Raw genomic sequence first — 24573 nt, forward strand, 5'->3', positions numbered from 1 at the left:
CTAGAGCTAGGTTCAACTTTCAGTGCTCTGTTGGAAACTGGTTCCTCCCAAATCCTTTGTAATCTGAGTTGGTACCATCAAGGCTGACTCAGAAGGGTAATTCCCCTATTAGTGCCACTTGAGTCCCAGAATTCTCATAGCGTATAGCCCAGTGAAGGGAGCTAGGCAGGCACAGATAAATATCCCAGCTCTGCTCTTACTAGCTTGTCATCTCGGACAAGTTACTTCTTTGAGCCTCAGGCTCTTTGGTGGTGAAATGGGGGATAATCGTGGCTATTTCTTATGGTTATACCTGGCACATAGTAGGTACACAGTAAATGGTAGCTCTTTAATATCATATCATCATACTTATCAGATAAAAGACTTTTGAGTCAGGGGCTCAAGACTACAACTGAGCTACAGAGGGTAGCTGAGCCCCCTAGCCTTTGCTAATATAACTTAAAAACTGACAGTTTTTATTTTAAAAAAATTTTTAAATTTTAAATTCATTTTTTAAATTGGAGTATAGTTGATTTACAATGTTGTGTTAGTTTCTGCTGTCTAGCAAAAACTGACAGTTTTTAATATGACCATTCTTCGTAAATGTGATGTTTGCTCATTTTGACTTCTAGCTGGTCATCAAAGCTCTTAGAGTTCAGAGAAAATGTCAAACTTGACCAAGACTATCGTTTATATATTGGAGTGCTGGGAGGGAATGTGAAGGTGATGGTAGAATGAGTCCTTTTTTTTTTTAGACTGTTTTAAATCCTAAGCCAAATCGGCTTCTAAACAACAGTGAAAAATTGCTGTTACCATTTTTGCCATTTGTGATAGACAAATGCCACTTGTTTACTCTCAGCCTTTGGGAGATAATTGTATGCTTGCTTGCAGAAAAGACAGAATTAAAGCAGGCAGTTTCATGTCTTAGGAAATCATGTTTTCTGTTGGTTTATCATCTGTTGTTAGTTCCTGCTCCCGAAGAGCAAACCTTGTAATATTCTTTAACAAAAGATGTAAGTATGACGTGGGATTTTCACGTTAGGAGATTTTAGTGCCTACTGGCCTGGGAGCTCCCTGAGACCCATAAATTTTCATCTTTGTATTCCTCAGCACGTAGCGTCATGTCAGGCTCAGGACTTCTTGTCAAATTCAATATTGAAATTTGCCCTTTCATTAGTCAACTTGATTTTCATTAAGTGTGACTTAACGTCTGACTAAGCTAAACGTCATTGTATCTATCATATGTGGTTGAGCACTCTTTAGCCATGTCTTTTATGTAGCCAAAATGAAGCAGTCTCAGTCAGTTTTCTGTTTTATAATTTGCGTCGTGGATTATACTTACAGACAGGCTGAGGAACTGTCAAAAGGGGGCCATGTCTGTCACTTCTCTGCCTCAGTATCATAATTTCCACACATAGACTGCAACCTTGAGGTCCGCAAAGACTTACCTGAAGTGGATGAAATATCAGTTTTTCTGAATGCATGACTTTTTTCTGGTTTCTTCTGTCACTTTCAGAAATTCATTCAAAGAACTGCAGTCCAATGGGTGTGATCTCTTCTGTTCCCAGACTGGCCAGTGACATTATTCTTCACCCTCCTCAGTTCTGCTGACAGACCATTTTGGGTTAAAAATACACAGTCATTGTGTATCATATTTCTTAACTTCTCTGCATCACTGTCGTATGCATTTCCTGACCTAATGACTACACTGTCCAAACTGGGAGCACTGACGTTGGGACCACCAGATGTGGAAATCCTGCCCCAGGCTTGCCCGAGGACATCATTGAAATGACAGTGTGTCTATAAAATGATCACATGCGTGGAGAGTTCTGTTTTTGTTTTCCACTTTAGTAACTGAGGGTTGCAGTTAGGGTGTTGCCAGTGTACTTTTGGATCACTCAGAAACTGGGTAGATGAATTTAACATTGTAAAATACCACCTTTTCAATTGCAGAAGTAAAATTTTCAGCTTGATGATCAAGTTTGTTTTGTTTAGTTTTTTCTCAGCCGTTTATATGTAGCAACACTCTGGCTTGATCCACCCCTACACACCCAAGAACCTGGAATTATCTACCCCTGAGTTTACTTTTAAAATAATCTGTATATACCTGCTGTTTCTTTTTTCTAAACCACATTGTAATATGGAGCCTTAAGTAGAAAGATGAGTTAAAAATATACAAAGCAAATTATTCACCAAGGCCACTCCTGCCCTTTGTGTGTGGGAGTGAATTCATTGTGAGCCTCAGCTGAGCAGGTTTTAAAGGAGCTCCCTTTATTAAAGCTTGCACTGTTGGACTTCCCTGGTGGCCCAGTGATTAAGAATCTGCCTGCCAGTGCAGGGGACACGGGTTTGAGCCCTGGTCCGGGAAGATCCCACGTGCCACAGAGCAACTAAGCCCGTGCGTCACAACTACTGAGCCTGCGCTCTAGAGCCCGTGAGCCACAACTACTGAAGCCGCGTGCCTAGAGCCCGTGCTCCACGACAGGAGAAGCCACCGCAATGAGAAGCCCGCGCACCACAACAAAGAGTGGCCCCCAGTCGCTGCAACTAGAAAAAGCCCGTGCGCAGCAATGAAGAGCCAACACAGCCATAAATAAATAAATAAATAACTTTATTTTTTAAAAATAGCTTGCACTGTTGCCGTCTCCTGTTTTACAGCTGCTTAGATTAATTGAATAAGATTAATAAATTATAGTATGGCACACTCAGAATTATCTTGTTAATTAGGGACAGGGATAGCATGGGAAAATGAAATCTGCCGGTGATGTCTTTCCTCCTGGTTTTGTTCTGCCGATGCCACTAAGAAGCATCATGTGAAAGCAAGCTCACATTTCTGTATCCCTTTCTTTGTCTTCCCACACGTTCTCTTGCAGGTGACAGCAAATAAACTGGAACTGAAGGAATTAGGGGACAAGGGACACATTTGTCCAGGCTGTTTGGTAGATAATGGTTGCAGTGCTTCAGTTAAAGACTCTTTCAGGAGCGTATGAATTACATATTTGGTGTGCCTTTTTATGCTTTTTTTCCCCCCATAGAAACAGTATTATATTCATTGGTAAGATTTTGTAAGAGCAGTCTCTCAAAGCTTCTTTAATCCAGAATTTGAAGTATAGTTGTAGTGGGTACTATTTCATCTATAGCATAAGTAACATTTTCTTCAAAATTGCTTAATACAAAGGTAATACAGGAGTATGTGAACATTTTAAGTTCATAAATGTGAAAATCATCTCACAGTAACATACCCTAACATAACTGCTTTATTGCTTTATATGTTGCTTTCCATATATATTTTCTTCATAGTTATAGACATAGTGCCTTTTATATTTTGCTACTTTTATCAAATTATAACATAAATACTTTCCAAGTTTCTGTGTAATCTTGATAATGATCAAGGATTACTTTTAATAGACTTAAAATACTCCCTCTTGGTGAAAAAGATGCAAAGACTTCAGTGGCTACTCTAGCATAGGAAATAGGGGAGGAACTGTCGGTGGGGGGATGGGCAGCAGGCAGATGCTGTTTTCAAGGAAGTGTGTCTGTGTTTGTACCTGTCTAAGAGAAGATGTAGCTCTTGGTCCCTCACTACTCCTGGTCACTGACTCCTGGTGTTCTGTTGTGGGAAATAAGGGGCATTGCCCTCCAGGACCCAAGGAGACCTCCGAATGAGTCGTTTGTATCTTACATGTCTGTTGGTTGGGGCAACTGCCTGTTTATGACCTGTTTAAAGAACATTCTTGGATTTGTAACTTTGAAACACTTGCCTGAGAAAGACAGGTGCTAACAGACATTCTTTGATCCTTAACGTGCTTCTCCAGGATTTGGAAAGAGCTGTCTATTTTGAAAGAAATGGGTAAAAAGAAGCATAAGGTAAATAATTCTTTTATCCAAGATTGAGGACCAGTCAGAGGAAACTGTGCAGGTAGTTTCTTGCTAGAACGCTCAAGGCCTTAGTTATTGGGGATGGGGGTGGGGTATCTTGAATGGGATATTCCACTTTGAAGTTGGTTTTATAAAAACACGCCGATAAAAATATAATTTGAAATAGATTTTTTGTCAATTTTAGAAAAGTTATTTTATGTGGCACTGAATGAATCTCCCAGCCATTAAAGTATCAGGATGGCTTCTAAAAAACGGTCTCTTGTCAATATTGTCTAGGTTTCCTTCTCCCCAGGCCCGTCTACCACTTCTCCCCACTCCCCGCCTCACCAAAACACAGGGCTTTGGAAGTAGGGAGAATAATGACTGAATGTGAATCCACTGTAGCGTATCTTGACAACCCACTCATTTTATGCTTTAAATATAGTTATTACTCATTCTTTGCATATTTGAAGTTTAAAGTGGCAATTAGCCCGGGGGACAAGGGAGAAAAAAAATATGACATGTTCTAGCTGCTTCACTGGTCCAGACTATAGGTCAGAGAAGATCTTGGATTTACCAGCCCAGTTGTAGCATTGTATTCTGTTTTAAAAGTCAAGCCAAGGAAGTAGTAGGCGGCATAATCCTTTATCACCCTGTAAAGTTACAAAAATGTCTCAAGTATTTAGAGGTGTCTGGCTGTATGTCTATGAGATATGCATAATAGGCTGGTAGAAGTGTTTATTACATGCATGAAGGTTATAGGGTGTTGTCAACTTTAAACTTTCGTCTTGTAGGGAAGTGTGTTTACAAATCAGAATGATATAATCACCTGAAAAAGGTTTTCATTTTTGATTGGGAAAACTGTATTCTGTTTGTGCCATTTTTGTTGATTTTTGTCTCATCCTTTTGCTTGCATATACCCCATCTGTCTTTTTAAATCCTACTCATTAGCAATAGCTTATTATAATTATCCATCTGCTACCCTGGCTCCAATGAGCTGTAAGTGCTTCTTAATTTTACTGTACTTTTTGTGGCATTGATGTTGGTTTTGATCAAGAAAAGCCTTTTTTGCTAACTAGATTCAGAGCAGTGTGAGTTTGCAGTTATGTTTGTTTATTTTATAATCTCTGATCATCTTCCTTTTATCTAGAGAAAAGTCAGTGGGAGAAGAGGATGGGAGGGGTGAGGTGGGTACTGTATGACTTTAGATGATTCTTCTCTTCCAGCCTCCAGTAATTTGGTTCAGACCCTTACCTCCTCCCCCATTATAAGCTGATCTGTATTAACTGGCTGAGGAAAATTACTGAATTTTCACATTGTGCACCAATATAAGCTGAAGTCTTAAACAAGTGATATGGATATTTTCCAGGAAAATAATAAAATTGTAGCTAAAGTTTATTTCAGCCCTAGTTGCTAACTGGTATATTACATTGATAACAATCTTTTTTGGTTTTCCTCTTTTAAGAACTCATTCTCAAAGGGAAAATATATATCATTTGTTTTTAGTTAGTTGTACCATGTAATATTGTTGCTTAGTTATTTTTTTCTTTTTAGCTTTCATTTACCTCCAAACGAATGGAAAATATGATACATAGTCAGTACTTGGAAAGATTTAAAGGATCAGTTTTGCTGCATTTTTGGTGCAACATCATTGGAATGTAGTTGTAATTTTTTCCAGTGGTAATTCCAGTGATTTGGCAGTATGTTTTTCCCATGGCAATAATATGTAAAATCTGGGATTTGCTTTTTTATCTTCATCTTTTGAATAACCACAGTATTCCCTTCACCCTTAAATGAAACAGACCTGACCCTGAGTTGTCAAAGTACAAACAAAGAAATTCCAGGTTTAGGACTTGTACTGGAGGGCTTTGCCTGTTACAAAGGTACAGTTTTTCAGAAACAGTGGATAGAGCAGAGGAGATGCAGCTGGTTTCACTGGGGAGCAGTTTGGTTCTTGGAGTGGTCATGAATTAATAACGGGAAAAGAGATGGAAATCTCAGAGGCATTCTGAACTTTTACTCTTCAAGGAAGTCTAGTTCATAAATTAGGCTTTTTATGAAAAGAGATTTTATTGAAGGGAAAACATCTGTTCATTGAAAGCCTTTAAAATCCACATTTTGACAACTTCAAGCACATTGCTACTTCCAGATTGAGTAACACTTAAAACACATTTCCTTTTGAAAGTGCAAGATTTGCAAAAGAGACTTGTGCATTCTTTGGCCATTCTCAAATTGTGAGTTGAATGCTGGGTAATCGCTGCTGGCTCCTTAATCAGATTTAAAATTCTCAATCCTTCCTTGGTGTTTCTGCATACTTTATCTGAGTTGTTGTAGCTGTGTTATTACACCTTATTTGCCAGTTCTGTTTTTCTCTCTTGACATTTTGGCAGCTCTAGCATTAAAACCCTTTCATTTGTAATTCAGTTATATTTTAGTAGTTATCATTTGGTATTATAGTGATTTGTTTTGTTTTGTTTTGTTTTTCTTTACACTGGTGTGAAAGTGATGGTATTATAGTGATTCGTTGTTTTGCCCTTTCATTGCCCAAAGACATTTTAAGGGTTAATTAAATCTTTATATTTTAATCTATAAAGCCCTTTGAGACTCTCCAATATAGAGATTCCTTAAAGCTATTCTTTTTTTTTTTTTTTAATAAATTTATTTATTTATTTTTGACTGCATTGGGTCTTCATTGCTGCATGCAGGCTTTCTCTAGTTGCGGTGAGCGGGGGCTACTCTTTGTTGCAGTGTGCGGGCTTCTCATTGCAGTGGCTTCTCTTGTTGTGGAGCACGGGTTCTCGGCATGCGGGCTTCAGTAGTTGTGGCATGGAGGCTCAGTTGTGGCTCGCTGGCTCTAGAGCACAGGCTCAGTAGTTGTGGTGCATGGGCTTAGTTGCTCCGCGGCATGTGGGATCTTCCCAGATCAGGGCTTGAACCCGTGTCCCCTGCGTTGGCAGGCGGATTCTCAACCACTGCGTCACCAGGGAAGTCCCTAAAGCTATTCTTTTTTTTTGTTTTAAGAATTTTTTAAAATATTTATTTAATTTTTTGGCTGCGTCGGGTCTTAGTTGTGGCACGCAGGGTCTTCGTTGAGGCATGCAGGATCTTTCGTTGAGGCGCGCAGGCTTCTCTCAAGTTGTGGTGCATGGGCTTTCTCTCTAGGTGTGATGTGCAGGTTTTCTGTCTCTAGTTGTGGCGCGCGGTGTCCAGAGCGCGTGGGCTCTGTAGTTGCAACTCGTTGAGGTGCGCGAGCTCAGTAGTTGTGGTGAGCGGGCTTTGTTGCCCCGCGGCATGTGGGATCTTAGTTCCCTGACCAGGGATTGAACCCACGTCCCCTGCATTGGGAGGTGGATGGATTCTTTACCACTGGACCACCAAGGAAGTCCCTCAGAAGCTGTTCTTAAATGCACTGTTTTTGTATCTGTCAGGCATATGTTAATGGCTCAAAGAAAAATTAGTAAATCCTTCATAATTTCTAGAATTAGTTTATGAATTTGTTATCTTTTGTTGTCATGATTAGATTTTATGGGTTCAGCTGTCTAATGAAGAATGCCAAGAATTGAATTTAATTCAGTAACAAGTAGGAAATTCCAAAACAGTGTAAAGATGTGCAGCTTTTTCAGCAGGAAGTGGTGATAAGTGTCACTGTTGATTTACACCATAAATGGGGTTTCATTTACCACTTCCTATTCACAGAGTAGAAGAAGCAAAGAAATCTGAAAACTTCTAGTCTGTCTTCTTTTTAGTATATCAGGTGTTCTTTCCTTTAAGGGCAAATAATATTCGCAGACCACTTGTTAGTCCACCTTTAAAAATAAAAAATCCCCCTTTTCTAATATTGGATTTAACAAAATTAACATATTTGGCTGCCAGTGCTCATTTCACACTGTTGTCAAAACGTCTTCTAAATTTACTTTTAATGTGTTTTTCCTTTTGAACTTTATAATGTTTTATCTTTAGCATTTTTAATGTTTATTTATTTATTTATTTATTTACTTTTGGCTGTGTTGGGTCTTCGTTTCTGTGCGAGGACTTTCTCTAGTTGTGGCAAGCGGGGGCCACTCTTCGTTGCGGTGCGCGGGCCTCTCACTATCGCGGCCTCTCTTGTTGCGGAGCACAGGCTCCAGACGCGCAGGCTCAGTAGTTGTGGCACACGGGCCTAGCCGCTCCGCGGCATGTGGGATCTTCCCAGACCAGGGCTCGAACCCGTGTTTCCTGCATTAGCAGGCAGATTCTCAACCACTGCGCCACCAGGGAAGTCCCCTCCTTTTGAACTTTAGATTTTCTAATTCTCAAATAAGAAAACAGATAGTAAATTTGAATATAAGTGAATAAAATAAAAAATAGTTCTAAATATATGCAGTAAAGTTGGCACTTGGTGGAAATGTGCTTTTATGAACTTATAGAGTGTGTTTTTAAAAAAGAACAATGCCTTGAATGCCTCTCTTTCAATCTAAGTAACATTCTTAACTTTATTTCTACTTTTACACATTTTTTCCAAGTCCCTTCTTTATTTTGGAAAAAAGAAAATAGTTTAAAGCTTCAATCTATGACTCATATTTTATCCTATTTCATTAATCTGTTTTTCTAATTAGAGCTTTTAGCTAATTATCCTGAAGTCAGCTACTCTAAAATTTTATTATTCTCCATGTTTAAAAGTCCACAGAAAAAACAAGCAAAATATGGTTGTCAAAGTTTCAAAACTGACAGGATCCATCTATACTGTATCTTCATTATTAATAATAAAAGTCTTGAGTAAGGAAGTGAATGTAACATTTCTTTAAAGTGGATTTCAATATTTGAGAAACTTTTTTTCTGTTCCTGGAGTATCTCTGAAATGTAAATAGAGAAACCATAAAACTCATATTCAGATAGCCTAGAATCACAGATGTTTTTTGTTCCCAAATGGACTTTTGAAACAAAGTACATTTTTTTCTTTTTAATTGTAAAAGTGCAGTGTTAAACTTATACTTCTTAAAGTGGGTCAAAGGGGATAGATGACCCGTGTTTTTTCCCCTCCTTGTGCAGCACTGGGGTAAACCCAGCATTGGAATCTTACATTGCTGTCATTCATTGAAAGGCTCAATATCCCAGAAATCTTGATTTTTTTTTTTATGGCTCTCTTGACTTCAGCCAAATTGGACTTTTAGAAGAACATCAGTGGGAACCACATGTCTAAAACTTCAGTTGAAGGAAGGTCCCTACTGTTTCTCCACCCCTGATTTTCCTGGGCCAGGCAAGGAAAAGTGACCAAGTGACCCAGGATAGAAGAGAGAGCTGTGTGTGTGTGTTCTAACCTCCAGCACCCACAGAGCAAAAATAAATCAAGTCACAGCTTAGGCTGAAGGTCGAGACAACTCCCTGGCCCCCCCGAGTTAGTTCTGAAGGCCAGGAAAAGTCCTTCTTCGTACTCTTTTCCCACACTTCAGCAATGGTATCCTTTTACCCATTCACAAACCTGGGCAACCTCCCTGTTCTCTTGAAACAGAAAAGGTTTTGTTATTATATCTGTTGGCTGACTAATGTGACTTTGGTGTGAAAGAATTTTGTCCATCTGTTCGCTCTCCATGTTAAATCGTATCTAACTTGCGGAATGAAAGGAGGCCCAAGACTGCTCATTCCAAATTCCTTTTCCCTCTAAGGTCTGTTAAGTGTGGACTAGGGCCAAGTTCAAAGTTTCTGTCCCTTTGTTTTGCTGGTCAAGCCCTCCCTCCAGGTCCACCACTGGTTTCTGAGAACTGTGATTGATAAGCAGTGCTTTGGGCACGTGCTTGGTTCATATCCCTCGCTAGAGCCTCACTGCCAGCCTCTGCCAGGTCTTGTTCCTGTGGGTCGCCCTGAACAATGCAGAAGCCTCAAGTATACTCCACCTTCTCCTCAGAGGTGCAGGGCAGACCCCTGCTCCCCGCAGCCGAAGCCTCTTCCCTGTCGCATTAGAGATGGAAAATCAGAGCTCCTTTGTTCCTCTCCCACGGTACCATTCCCAACGGTGACCACATGTGTATTCCTCCCTTGTCCTTGGCCCACATGGAAGCTCCTTTTCCTCCAGTTGGGGAAGGAAATGTCCTTGATACCCTTACTGGAAATCTGAGTGGCCAGCACTCCTTGCAGCCCCAAGCCACTCATCTGCCCCCTCACTTTCTGAGCTTGATCCCGTCTTTCTGTCACCCCGTAACTGGTCACCAAGGGCTCAGTCTATTGAACTGAGCACCAAGGCCCTCTTGGTATTGAACAAGTTGGGAAGGGGGTGGTGCCTGTTTTTCCCTGGCCTAAATCTTCTTGGGTGCCTTTCATCTCTCAAATTTGGTTTGATTTTTCTCCTGCCATGAATAAATGTGTGCCTCCCTATGTCATTTTTCCAGTAATTAGCCATTGCTTTTAAAAAATGATGAACAGATTTAGGCATACAAAAGTATACCTAATAGAAAACACTCCCATGTTCATGTACCACCCCTCACTTTTAGAAATAATAAATAACAAGTAGAGTTGAAGTCCCTGTGAACCCCTGTCTAATCCCTCCTCTTCCGTTTCTCTCCAGAGGTAACAGCTATCCGGATTTTGTTGATAACCATTCTTGCGTATTTTTTTATATTTTAATTACACGTGGATGGATGTATAAATGATCCATACTGTTGTTTTTGGTATTGAAATTTTACAGAAATGGTTTGACTCTGTGTGCATGTCTGCAGTTGCCCTTTTCCCTGGACGTTGTTTTGAGCTTCATTCATGTTGATACACGTGACTCTTGTTCACTGCTCCCTAGTATTTCCTTATATACCAAGGTATTCTTGGCCTTGTATACCAGGGCATTCCTGTTGTTGCTAGTGCTTTGCTACGACCCGTAAAGAGGAGGCCTCCTCAGGGAGATGTGGACATTCTTGTATGCATCTCTTCAGGAAGGCCTGATCTTTAAATGCCAAAATTTGATTTTAACCCCGTTTTGAATTGGCCTTTGTGAATCTGGGTAAGTTGCTGCGTCTCCATGAGCCTCAGTTTTCTTCAGCACAGGGGGAGGACTGGACTAAATGGTCACTAGAATTCTGTGGTTCCTTTCATCTTTCCCTCGGTGCCTCCTTATGCTGCATAATATGTATCAGTGATGAGCAACCGTTTAGCATGAGAATCAATTCAGAAAAAATAAAAATCTATTAGTGAGTGTGTGTGTGTGTGTTGTGTGTGTGCGTGTATGTATGTATTTAAATTCAGAATGAAAAATGGTTTTGTGTCCCTTGCAAATGTTTTCTTACAATTTAGATTTCCTGTTTTATTGACTAGATAAATATTGAGAAAACTGGCTCTTCTTTAAAGCCATCAAAAACTTAATGCCAGGGCATATTCAAGCAACATGGAAGCAATGATGGAGTCTTCTCTTGAGCATAGATGTTGGCTGTGCTGCCAGCCAGGTAGGCTGCATGCAGCCTGGTGGCTCATGGATTGCTCATGAGGTGGGATGACTCAGGGTTGTCATTTTGAACGTGAATTATTGTATTATGTGCTGCCAAAAAATGATGCTTTCTAAAAGACTATTGAAATACAGGGGGCTTTGGACTTCCCTGGTGGCGCAGTGGTTAAGAATCCACCTGCCAACGCAGGGGACACAGGTTCGAGCCCTGGTCCGGGAAGATCACACATGCCGCAGAACAACTAAGCCCGTGCGCCACAACTACTGAGCCTGCGCTCTAGAGCCCGCGAGCCACAACTACTGAGCCCACGTGCCACAACTACTGAGCCCACGTGCCACAACTACTGAAGCCCACGCACGTAGAGCCCGTGCTCTGCAACAAGAGAAGCCACCGCAATGAGAAGCCCTTGCACCGCAACGAAGAGTAGCCCCCGCTCGCCGCAACTAGAGAAAGCCCGTGCGTAGCAATGAAGACCCAACGCAGCCAAAGATAAATAAATACATTTATTAAGAAAAAAGAAATACATGGGGCTTTTTGACCCTAAATGTAATCCTCTTCGGGAGCTATGTTTTTTGAGATTGTATAGTCCTTTTTTTTTTTTTAATTTAATTAAATTAATTAATTAATTAATTTATGGCTGTGTTGGGTCTTCGTTTCTGTGCGAGGGCTTCCTCTAGTTGCGGCAAGCGGGGGCCACTCTTCATCGCGGTGCGCGGGCCTCTCACTATCGCGGCCTCTCTTGTTGCGGAGCACAGGCTCCAGACGCACAGGCTCAGTAATTGTGGCTCATGGGCCTAGTTGCTCTGCGGCATGTGGGATCTTCCCAGACCAGGGCTCGAACCCGTGTCCCCTGCATTGGCAAGCAGATTCTCAACCACTGTGCCACCAGGGAAGCCCTGTATAGTCCTTTTAAAGGGAGGAAAAAAAAAAAAAAATTGATCCCTTACTGCTAGGATGAGCTTTGGTTCTTGCTGCTGCCGAAGACTGCCTCCTCCTTTGCAGTCTCTAATATCTGGGGCTAGAGCACAAGCCAGGTCTTTGGAGCTGTGGGCTTGGGAACTCTCCTAACAGTGAAGATCATGGTTTAACCCAGAGATGTTGTGGCACCTACTTGGGTTGCTCGTTGTCCTTTTTTTCCTTCTTGTTTTCTTTCTTGTTCATGGCTGAACATGAGGAGAAATTACCTTCAGAGAAGTACCGTAGTTATCGTGAAATTTAATAACATTCGTGCCAGAGTAGTAGTGATAGCTGTTAGCATCTCTCTGTTTCATGTAGCTATGAATATAAAACTTTATTAAATAAACTTGTATTATTCTAACAGATATTATGATTGATCCAACAGCTTTCCCCTCTCTCCTATTTTTACCAGGATCGGGGGAGTGACCCAGCTCCAGGGATGGGCCTTGATTAATCTGAATTTAGGGATGGGTTTAGATTCATCCAATCTTGGTAACTGCCCGGGGCAGTGATTAGTTCAGGAGCTCAGTCTTGGCCCCCAGAACATGACATTCCCTTGGTTATAAATCCAGAAATGAGACATGAAGGAAAGGTCGCTGGAGGCTTTGGGGAAACATTTCCTCACTTTTAAGAGAGGCACAGGAAGATGATCTCTTTTCTTCTCAGTATTGCTGTTGTAGTCAGGAGCTGCTATCAGTCAGAGGATGAAATTGATACTCCCATGAGGGCAGAGCCAAAGGAGGTGCAGAGAAATGAGCCAGAACTCCTGGACTGAGCCGTCTCTGAACCCCAGCTCACCACTGGGCTTGTCATATGAGTCAACAAATTACCTTAAGCTAGTTTGATTTGGAGTTTCTGTTATTTGCAGCAGAAAGCATCCTAATTGATATAATTATATTATCATTCTTTTTTTTTTAAAATAAATTTATTTATTTATTTATTTATTTATGGCTGTGTTGGGTCTTTGTTGCTACGCGCGGGCTTTCTCTGGTTGCCGCGAGTGGGGGCTACTCTTCATTGTGGTGCGCGGGCTTCTCACTGCTGTGGCTTCTCTTGTGTAGCACGGGCTGTAGGTGCGTGGGCTTCAGTAGTTGTGGCATGTGGGCTCAGTAGTTGTGGCTCGCGGGCTCTAGAGCACAGGCTCAGTAGTTGTGGCGCACGGGCTTAGTTGCTCCGCAGCACGTGGGATCTTCCCGGGCCAGGGCTCGAACCCGTGTCCCCTGCATTGGCAGGAGGATTCTTAACCACTGCATGGCCAGGGAAGTCCTATATTATCATTCTTATGACTGGTTATTCTTTTAATCCTGGAGTAGCCTCAGAAAGTTGTCTTTCCTTTATAGTAAGTATTAACGCACTATATATTCTACTGATATTATTGTCAAAACTAATTGTAATGTAGAGATCTTCATTTTCTTAGTGTCATAAGATTTCTCAGCATCCCTACTATTCTCACTAGAGTATGCTGACAAAACTTTGAACTTCCAAGGTTTTCTTAGCTCTCTCCACACTTAGTAGAATTTAACCTTTACTTAATTACACAGGGGTATTTAACCTTTCATTTAGGATCTACTGCATACATGTTTCTGTGTGCAACCTAACTGGCAAAGAGAGGATGGAACCCTTGCTTGATGTGAGAGCAATTCAGGACAGTATGTTAATAAACCCAGTAACACAGTATTGAATTGCTGTGCAAAAGCCAGGCCTGGAGGTAGGGATGGACAGGCCTGAGTGGAGAGGACCGTGGGGTAGGGCGGCACCCTCAGAGAAGGCTGCCGATTGAGGTAGCCATGCACGGGCAGAGGGGAGGAGGTGCGGGGCCCAGTGAGAGAAACAGAGGCCGAAGTTGGAGAGAGGCTGGGACGGTGGCGGCGTCGGGAGAGCGGTGCACCTGTGGGGAAGGCTGGATTGCCAGGCCGAGGAGGTTGGATCCATGGCTTCTTGAATAGGGAGGTGACATTACCACAGGGATTGTTGAAAGCTGTTCTCACAGTTGCATGCAGGGGAATTAGACCAGCAAGAGATGTTGGCACAGCGTCCTGGGAGGCTATTACCATAATCCATGCATGAGGTGACAAGATCTGCCGGATAACAGCATCTGAATGTGTAATATCTTACATCTGTGTGGAATTTCAGAGTTCCCACCGCACAATCAAGCACATTATTTAATTTATCTAATGAGATTCTCTCAACCTTTTCTATGGATGGGAATGTGGAGGTTCAGAACAGATAGGGCAACCTCCTAAAAGTTGTTAATGACAGAACCCAACCTGCAATCTAGGTCTTTTGACTTCCAGGGCCAGGACTTTTCAATAATAACATAAGTGATATTTCCCATTTTTAGTGAAATTCAAGTTGTGCTAATTTGACTGTGCTCTACAGCATTTGTCTGTTAGCTGGCTCCTGATAGCAGCATCAACCAAAGCTAAATACCAGTTCACAGCTCTTATAAAATGTTGAAAACTTCTGAATAGTGAACAGACGGTTAAGTATCACAGATAATGGTAGAACCTCCTCCAATAACAGAAAGGTAATCCTTCTAACAAATACAAAAAACAAAAGGCTGGGTCAGTAGAAAGTTTCCTCAATGTTTCACATGAATGGAGAGTAACTGAGACTTAAGGGCGCCTCAAAATGGCTTTGTTGAATGAAGGTGGAAAAGTTGCCCATGACTCCTGACTACAGGTAAAAACAACCTTGAAAGAACCGGAGTTAAATCTTAATAAAATAGAATAAGGAAAAGTATTCATTTGGCAGGCGTTTTGATAGACATCATCTTTTACTTAAAATGTGAATGAACTATTAAAAGATGGAATGTTGGATGACTTTAGTCTTCCAGTTAAGAAAGTTATTTTCTGAAGATACAGTAAGTATTTTGAAAGTCATGAATTTTTCTTCTTTTTTACTGTGCTAAAAAAACCCCATACACACACATAAAATAAAGTTTACCATCTTAACTGTTTTTTCAGTGATCAGTGCAGTAGTATTAAGTATATTCACATTGTTGTGAAATAGATCTCCAGAACTTTTTCATCTTGCAAATCTGAAACTTTATGCCCATTAAACAACAGCTCTCCTTCCCCGCCCCCTCCCTTCAGCCCTTCATAACCACCATTCTATTTTCTGTTTCTATGAATTTGGAAAATTGTGAATTTTTAAAAAATGTTAACATCACGAAACATTTATTTCTTGCTTACCACGTGTTGGGCATTGTTCTTGATGTGAAGACCAAAAAGAGATAAAGGCTAGAGAGAATCCCTAGAGGGTCTTTGTTACACTGGATTTGGAGATATATAAAAAGATAAATCACAATAAAAATCAATGTGTGTTAAATCTTAAATGAATGATGGCCACAGTGAATTCTGTGTGATGCTGACAATAATATTTGTGCTGTGTTGCTCAGTTTTGCTTCAGTGACTGCAGACCCTGCAATACTGAGGTACCTTAGAGGAGGAAATGTGAGCCAGATAACCTGGGGGTATTGGGTATGAGATTGTATTTGTTAACATTACATGGTTATTAGTGAAGGGAAAGAATAAGAAGCTGTTCTGCTGGATTAGCTTGGGTGTGATTGTTGCGTATTTCAAGATTCACAAGCATACGTGAAAAGGTTCCCTGGGGGAAAAGTGCCACGCAGAGAAGAAGGGGCAAATCCACTTGGTTTATGCCTTTGCCATATATGAAGCTGGAGCCGGCAAGCAGCCTTTTTGGGCGTTGTCAATGTTAATATGTAGAAATACTGTAATAATGTAGCCGTTGAAGGCTTTTCTCCCTCGAAATAGCTGCAGTTAATGTTTCAGTCACTTTAGAGGATGCATAATTGACGTTTTCTTGAAATGTCTTAGAAACCACTTTAAGGGGTTCTGTAGAGAATGTGAAGGAGTAGAAACATCTGAAACAAAGCTGAGTAGCCAGATGATGAGGATTTAGCAAATTGCAACCGAGCTGTATTCACTAACTGGTTCCTTCACAAAGAGCAGCAGCCTGTTCCTGTTAAATGGTAGAGGATGCCGATATTTGTCAGGGACTTTGTGGTTCTTTGTAGCTGAAATTGCTGAGTAAGTTTTGAGCTACCATAGTGGGGGGAAATAGGTGAGGGAGGGGTTGAACTGTTGAGTGCTGGAGCCACAAATGACTTTCACATGCTACCTGTCAGGCTGGTTGAGTGCTTCTTAGCTTTGGCTTCAGGTTGGAATCACTTGGGGAGGTTTTGAAATTACTAGTGCGCAGATCCCATCCTTGACCAATTCAGTCAGAATCTCAGAATTTGGGGAAGGGAGCAGGCCTAGTCATGAGTATTTTTATTTTTCTTTTAAGTTCTTGAGGTAATTCTAAAGTGCAGCCAGGGCTAAAAGCCCTTTTAGCTATTTTAGCACTAGCCAGAAAGATGCAGGGAACATTTATTAACACGTATGTAAAGTACTTGCTAACTGTATAAAATAAATATGCAGGCTTTCTCATCCCTGCCTTCAGATAGGTGGGTTTTGTTTTGTTTTTTCTTTCTTTTAGCCAGTTGCAGATTCTAAAGAAGCAAATGGAAGGAGGTGGAAATAAAACAAAAAGAGGCCTCACGGCCTTCTTTAGGCAAGGACGGGGCACGAGGGGTGGGTAGGAAGCTTTGTTTATCTGTATTTCAGGAAGTGGAAAATATGGCATGTTCTCCATCTATCTAAATTATGTACCTTTGAGGGATGTGTTCCATTTGTGTCAAAATAATGAGGCATATAATACATTTCATTTAACATGTGTGGGAATTCTTTGCAGAGTAATTAGCATTCCTTTCTTCAGCCTGTATTCAGAGGAAACATACCATTCACACCCTCTCTGTGTTCACATTTTCCAGTGCGTTGGAGAGCTTTTTTTCAAAAGAAATCTTTGTCCTTTTCCTAATAAGACTTGGATTATATTTGAAGAAATTTAGCATGTCTTTCTTTCTTTTTCTGGCAGGAATTGATTTTAAAATCAGAACGATAGAACTAGATGGAAAGAAAATCAAGCTTCAGATATGGTAAGTAAAAAAATATATATGCACACAGCATTTCTACCTTAATCAGGAATTGAAAGTGGGAATTAAAAGGTGAATTGTGGTAAATTAGAGGTATCGTTTGGTAGCTAAAACTTCTTTATCAGAACCAAGGGGAAATGGGTAGGTATTCAAAGGTATCTTCACCAGGAGTGGGATGGTAAGCATGATATCACTAAGTCTCACAGCCAGGAGAAATTTGAGAGCTCATTCTTCCAAAATGCTAATTTTATAGGGGAGGAAACTAAATTCTAAAGCGTGTCAGTTATTTTTCCATTGTAGTTGTTGCAGCTGTGAAATCAGATAAGGCCAAGTAGTCAAGTGGTAGGAACCCCAAAGTTCCTACCCCAAAGTGCTGATCTGGAGTCCAGCCTCTAAATTAAAGACTTGGAGTTATTTGCTTCCCTCCTTAGGGACTACTTGTCCTCATTTGTAAATTGATTGGTCAGACTGATGACATCTGAGTTCCCTTCCAGCTCTGATATTTTCTCATTTATTTGCATATTTCTTCTCCTTAAATAAAAAATGGGGAACACTGCACTGGGGAATAAGGAAGGGAAAGGGCGTGCCTGTCATCTCTCATGTTATAATATGCAAGGCAAAGATCTCTTTACGATCAGCCAACTCCAACTGGTTAATTCCTCAAAAATTTGTCACACTACAATGAATAAATATGGTTCCTGCAGATTGCCTGGTTGAATATTTTTGGCTTGAACTCAAACTCTGAGATTTTTTTTTTTAACCTCCTTAATTGCTTTCAGTGTAGGGCCTTCCATGGAGCCACATAGATTTGGAGCCTTGAGGAAGGTTTTTGATGATGTTTACTGACCTAATGTGTGACAATAACAGCAGGAAACAAAGCTTAGAAATTTAGAGCATCATTGACTTAAGAAGGAAGCAGGGCAAAATAATAAAGTAATACATATATATCAGCTTTTTCCATAGGCTGTTTTTCTTCTTTGAATTTCAGAACCAGGATAGAACTAGAACCTTATATTGAAATCCGCCAGCCTTTCTTTGATAGGAAACTGGGACTTAGAGTGGTTAAGTTCATCTGAAGGCATATGTCTGGGATAGTGATGGAGCTGGGACAACTACCCAAATCTCCTGGAACCTTGTGTCAGCTTCATGTATTAGCCTTGTATAGAGGTTCCCCGTATACTTCACTGGAAAACATTGTGTAGGTCACCACAAGCTACTCTTCTCATCTATTGGTATTTAATAAGAGTCAAATATTTTAAAGAAAAAAAAATTTTTTTAAGGGGGAAGCAAAGAGAATCTCTGACTCTGTGCTGTACAGTCCTGATCATAGCAATAAGGAATGTTTCTAGGAGCCTGTGGGTAATCAGCTAATTAGAACCCCATGGCACTATTTATCAGTCCTCTTGGCAGCAAAGTAGTCTCCATTCAATCTTCATGGCCTGCATTTAGGATGGTAGGGTTTCTCCTCCATCCTTGCTGCAGAGCTGGTTCTAAATCAAGTAGCATGTTAGAATCAAAATATGGTTATTCTGGGCTTCCCTGGTGGCGCAGTGATTGAGAATCTGCCTGCCAATGCAGGGGACATGGGTTCGAGCCCTGGTCCGGGAAGATCCCACATGCCGCGGAGCAACTAGGCCCGTGAGCCACAACAACTGAGCCTGCGCGTCTGGAGCCTGTGCTCCCAACAAGAGAGGCCACGATAGTGAGAGGCCCGCGCGCCGCGATGAGGAGTGGCCCCTGCTCGCCGCAACTAGAGAAAGCCCTCGCACAGAAACGAAGACCCAACACAGCCAAAAATAAAATAAATAAATTAATTAATTAAAAAATTTATTTTTCGCTGTGGTGCGCGGGCTTCTCGTTGGGGTGGCTTCTCTTGTTGTAGAGCGCGAAGAGTAGCTCCCGCTCGCCGCAGCTAGAGAAGCCCGCGCGCAGCAACGAAGACCCAACGCAGCCAAAAATAAATAAATAAATAAAATATGGTTAGTCTGCTCAACGGTGTTTGGCTCCTGTTTTCCTCATGATTTGTTTGCTGAGTCCTAAACAAGTGCCTGTGTATCTAATCCTGATCAGTGAGAGGATGGCAGGATAAGATGATGGTAGTGTGAGGCCAGGGCCTGCACTAAACAGCCAAGGCCTAGAATGCTTGAGTCGCATTCAAGGGTATGAGCTATTTAGTGGCAGAACTGGGACCACAGCCCACCTGAGCCTGTTTCCTCTTCTGTAGAACAAGGATGATGGTAATACCACCACACTGGGCTGTGGTGGGCATCATTTGAGCACCATGTGAAAGTATTTTATGTAAGGTATACATTTTATGTAAGGTATACATAAATGGTAAGGTATTTATTAATGTTTTAAATTTACTATATTTCCCTTAGGCCTTTATCTCATTTGGGTTTGGTATGTGTTAGATTTTTAGTATATTTCCACAAATGCTTCTTTTTTAGTGTATTTCCACAAATGCTTTTTTTTTCTTTTAAGAATATTTATTTTTCCCAGATATCAAGGAAATTTGACTTCCTTTATAGGGGTTGCTTTGGTAATGTAATTCGAAATGTTGGCATTTTTCAGAATGTATTTAGATGGTACGTCATCCTCCAAAAAAGCAAGAATAAATGCAAGTTGATGTAATTTTGAGGTATTGTTCATATTTTGAAGTCTTTGTCAACAATTGTGTGTTGAACTCCACGGTCTCATTTAATCACGGGCTCTAGGGCTGAAAAAGTTCTTGAGGAGACCCATTTTAGTGTGCTCTGCTGAGCAGAATTTACATGGTAGTAAGTCCAGTCCAACTGCTTGCTTTGTACAGAAATCAGACTTTCAGTCAAGAGAGCAAAATGCCTGAATCATTGGGCATTTATAAAAAGGATTAGAACTGCCTCTAGTAGTCCAAGAAGTTAGAACTATTCTCTATTCTGTTCCTCATCTGACTGGCGAACTCAACATTGCCAGTTCCTAGCAGGACCATGCATTTTCCTGTGGCTGATTTTGTCATCAAGGTCCAAGTTTTTCACCCAAGTCATTGTGAGCTCCCGACAGGCTTCCAGAGGCACAACAGGCTCCCTTTGTGTCTCGTTCCCCATCTCCCTGAAACCACTGCATTTGTGAGCAGACCACAATTATATCTCCTACAGCTTCGAGTGTCTCCTCAGCGATACTGGTGATGACTTTGCAAACCACTCTCTCCTTTGTTTCACATTTTAGGGACACGGCGGGTCAGGAAAGATTTCGAACCATCACGACAGCATACTATAGAGGAGCTATGGTGAGTGTGATTTAGGCTTTTGTGGAAGTAAAACATGAATGTTCATTCGTCAAGTTTGTAGGATTCAAGCTAGAGTCTAGTACATTGGAGAAAATAGATTTTTTGATGTGCAAACAAGACATTTAAAGGGGTTTTTACATTTTGTGTTTAGTAGCTGTGTACTCTGCCATTGGTCTTCATGATATTAATCACGTAATTAGCTTGGAGATGTCTTAGAACTCCTCCACACATTCTGAGTGATCGTATATTTTTGTGCTTTGTCCTTTTGTTAATACCTTTGCCAAATCTTAGCAGACCACAAGCTCTGTGACTAAATATGCATTTCTTGCACCCTCTCCCCATTCAGCCCTGCCACCATCATCCCTTATCTCTCACCAGGTCCACAACATCCACTCCTATTGGCTCATCTCTCTGGAGTCTCCTCCACCAGCATTCTGCCAGCTGGCCAGGAAGTAGCCAAATGATCTGTGACTCTCTGAGGCTTAGAATCTAGTGAATCTTGACTACCAGGTCCTTCTGTGCTATATCCTAGCCTTATCCTTGTTATCATAACCTTGTCACTTGGCTCTTTTCCGTCCTAAGATGCTTCATCTCTACAACCCATTATATTGTTGGCTCAGGGTAGATTCTGTGTGGTGCTGTGAGTACAGTGGTGAATAAGGCAGCTTAGAAGCTGAGCTCTACTGAACCAAGCCTAAAACGTCTGACCCAGAACAGGGCTTTATCTCTGGCTTTTAGGCCTAAGCCAGGTATAACTTGGAGCTTTAAATGATGATGAAACCCAGTATGCTCAGAGAGTCTTGGAAGGTTGAACAGTTGAGATCATGTAGCCCAGCCTAGTAGACTCTGGGGTGCCAGCTGCCAACTTACCCAGCTCATTGCATGAAAGACCGTTGTGCTCCTGAGAGTGGTGTGGACGTGACGGAGATGTAGGGGTCTTAGCTGTCCCTTTGCCGCAGGAAGGTGCGATCTGAATCCACAGATCCCTCTATTAATATGCTGCTCTCCCTTCCTCCTCCACTGCCACTCACCCTCCAGTATTTGAGTGCCAGTGGCATCCCCACACAGAAGTTGGGGATTCCTTTTGGGAATTCCTTTTTGAAGCTCTACCACCTTGGGACTCTATACCACTAACCATTTTATATGTATGTGTTCTCCACCCTATAATACTTTGAAGATTGTAAAAGGTCATCCTTTTAAGAAGGGCCGTTGTCAGCTACTCTCTACTTTGCTTAGATTGGAATCAAAGGGAAGGGACTTACCTTGTGTGGAGAAGTTTGTTTGTTGTTTATTTCCTCCAGAAAGGATTTTGGGGGTAAATAAGAACATCTTAACAGGGTTGATTTAGAATAGTTTATAGGTAATTTTGATTAGAGGCATCTTATAAACACAGGCCTTTATATTGACCAATTTTTTTATTTTCTAGGAATGATGTACTGATACCACTTGCAAGCTTGTTTTCACTACAGAGTGGGCAAGAACACTTAGAATTTGGAGCAAGTGTCTTCCTTGGCTGTGTAGCTCTAGTTCATGGTATAAGGAAAGAGATCACTGAAATGTGTTCTTTAATTTAGATTTCATTTATCTACTGCCTAGCCTTTTTTCACATTACTGCAAATAATCAGAAATTGTTGCTGTTCTAAGATATCTTGTCCTTTTCATTTTGAAGGTAGGGATTTTTGTCTCTTGTTTTGCTACGAATGCCAGTGCCTTACACATAGTAGATGCTCAATAAAATCTTGCTGAAGGAGTGAATCAGTGAACAGTTTCAGACCTAGAAACAATCTTAGATAATGTGTTCAGGAAATCCTGCTCTGCTTGAGTCTTGAATCCTGCATGTCATCTGTTCCAGTGGGATGTGGGGCCGTTGTGTTCTCATTTCAACAGGTGGTGGTTCTGGCAGGTTTAGTTTGGTTGGCTCAGGTATGCAGCGTTTTGGTAAGCACAGTACTGAGTCTGACACCGTGGCAGAGTCCTTTGGTCTATTTCAAACTATTCAGCAACATTTGTAGGCATAGCAGTAACCCTGATGGACAATCGGGCTTTGGGGGGAAAAGGGACCATATCATTGCATTATCGCCATTTCTCAGTACTGTCTTGTGAACTCTTAGGAGGCCGTTGTTGTTAAAGGTATGTATACTAGATATATAAAGTTTTTACCTGGTATACCGGAACTTGTATTTCCAGCTGATTCATAATATCAATTAGCTTACAAACATAAGGAATAGTCAAAGGGTTTCTGCTACTGAAACCAAAGATATAAATTAATAATTGTTGCCAATTATTGAGTCCAAGCTGTGTCCTGGATTCTAGGTAAAGTACTTTACAGATAATATCTCAGTAGATCCTCAAAAATCCAGTGTGGAAGATGTGCTGTCCTCATTTCCCAAACGCAGACTGCGAGGGATAAAATAAATTCTCCAGGATCTCCCAGGTAGCATGTGGTGGAGCCCAGACTTGACCTCTGACTCCAGAATCTGTGCCTTTAACCACTACACTGTGTTCACACTTCCTGTGCTAACCACCCAGAGTGCTACTTGACAGACAGCAGTAAAGATCAAGGTTGTCCACATAGCCCAAAGGGAAGTAAAGCTCTGGCAATTTTTTGCTTAATTTTACTATTGTAGGTAGCTAAGCTGTTTGAATCAGGAATTATTCAGATTGCATTTTGAGGCTTTTAAAAATTATGATAAAATATATGTAACATAAAATTTAACATTTAAGTGTACAGTTCTCCACTTTGATTTTTTTTTTTTTAATTACCTTGGTAATTGTAAAATCTGCTTTACAGTGTAGCCAAAGTTAAACATTTGCATTTGAGGCTAGGAGGAGGGAGGATAGAGAAGAATGTTGTTTGTCATTTAAATTTAAATAATAATGTATATTTTTCTGGTTGTCAGAAGGTTACATGTAGTATAGAAAGCTTTGAAAATCCTAAGAAATCATCTAAAATCCCACCACCATAAGAGATAGCTTCTGTTAACATTTTGCTATGTTTCCTGGATTCTTTTATCTATGTGTATTTTATTTGATTTATATTTATTTACATTTATATTTTGTATTTATTTACAAAGTTGGAAGCCAGACCCTGAAAGATTTTGCCTGCTATTTAAGGAATTTTAATTATGAGTACAATGGCGAGATGCCAAAGGATTTTAAGCAATGAAGTGATAACTCTGGTACCCTTATGGAGAGTGGATTAGAGGAGGTTAAGAATAAAAGCGGGGAGACGTAAGTCATCCATGTAAAGGCTAATTGATTAGAATGTGAGTAAGGCCTTGCATGTGGGGTATCAGACTGTGGAAATGTGGAGGTTGTTGAGTCTACAGGACTTAGTGACTGACTAGTGGTGGAGCAGATTACTCCCAGGGGTCTGCTTGGGCTGGCTGGCAGGGATGTATTGCCCTTCTTCAAAACGAGAGTACAAGGAGGAAGAGAAGATTTGAAGGGGACAAAGACAACTTCCTATTTCACTTAGTTGAGTTTTCGGTGACCACAGAGGCCATCTGGGAGCCGATGCCCTGTCAGTGTTCTCCAAGGCACACCTGACCCCTGTCTATGTCTTCGGCCTCATCTTGTGCCCTTCTCCCGGTGGATCTGGGCACTCTTGCCAAGCTGACAGTCTTTTACTCAACCTAGTAGGTTCTGGGCCTTCCTGGTGAGCAAGATATTTATCACATTTCTGCTATGTCCCAGGCACTGAGGGCTTCCCCTCTTCACTCCAGCCTCTACCCCTTTGCCCAGTTCAAGTCTACTCAGTCCTCAGGCCTTGGCTTTAATGTCCTTTTCTCATGGAAACCTTCCGTGGGCCACCCCAGCCCCTCAGCCAGATTAGGTGAGCATTTTTACTCAGAGTTCCTCATGCTTCTTCATAGCGATTGTCTAAATTATAATTAATTATATAATTATTGGTTCATTGTTTTGTTTGCTAGCCATCCATGAGAAGAAGGGGCCTTGTCTATCTTATTCACTACTAGTAGCATTTGGTATACTATCAGGCACATAGTAGGTGCTCACTAAATATTTGTTGAAATGGATGGACGGGGGGTGGATCTAGCACTTAGTACACAAGTGTGGTCTTGTGATACAGATTTTGGAATAGGTAACGT

General features: G+C 41.1%; 1 protein-coding gene across 1 annotated transcript in view; it reads left to right on the forward strand.

Annotated features, from left to right (window-relative positions):
• The window catches only part of RAB8B (RAB8B, member RAS oncogene family), a 66594-nt gene that overhangs the window by 30487 nt on the left and 11534 nt on the right, over positions 1-24573 (forward strand). Inside the window, exons 2-3 of the mRNA XM_068553148.1 lie at positions 17142-17202; positions 20404-20464. Of these exons, the coding sequence (XP_068409249.1) occupies positions 17142-17202; positions 20404-20464 (122 nt within the window). The remainder of the gene's footprint in view (positions 1-17141; positions 17203-20403; positions 20465-24573) is intronic.

Source organism: Eschrichtius robustus, chromosome 1 (genome assembly GCF_028021215.1).
Source record: "Eschrichtius robustus isolate mEscRob2 chromosome 1, mEscRob2.pri, whole genome shotgun sequence".
Taxonomy (NCBI): Eukaryota; Metazoa; Chordata; class Mammalia; order Artiodactyla; family Eschrichtiidae; genus Eschrichtius; species Eschrichtius robustus.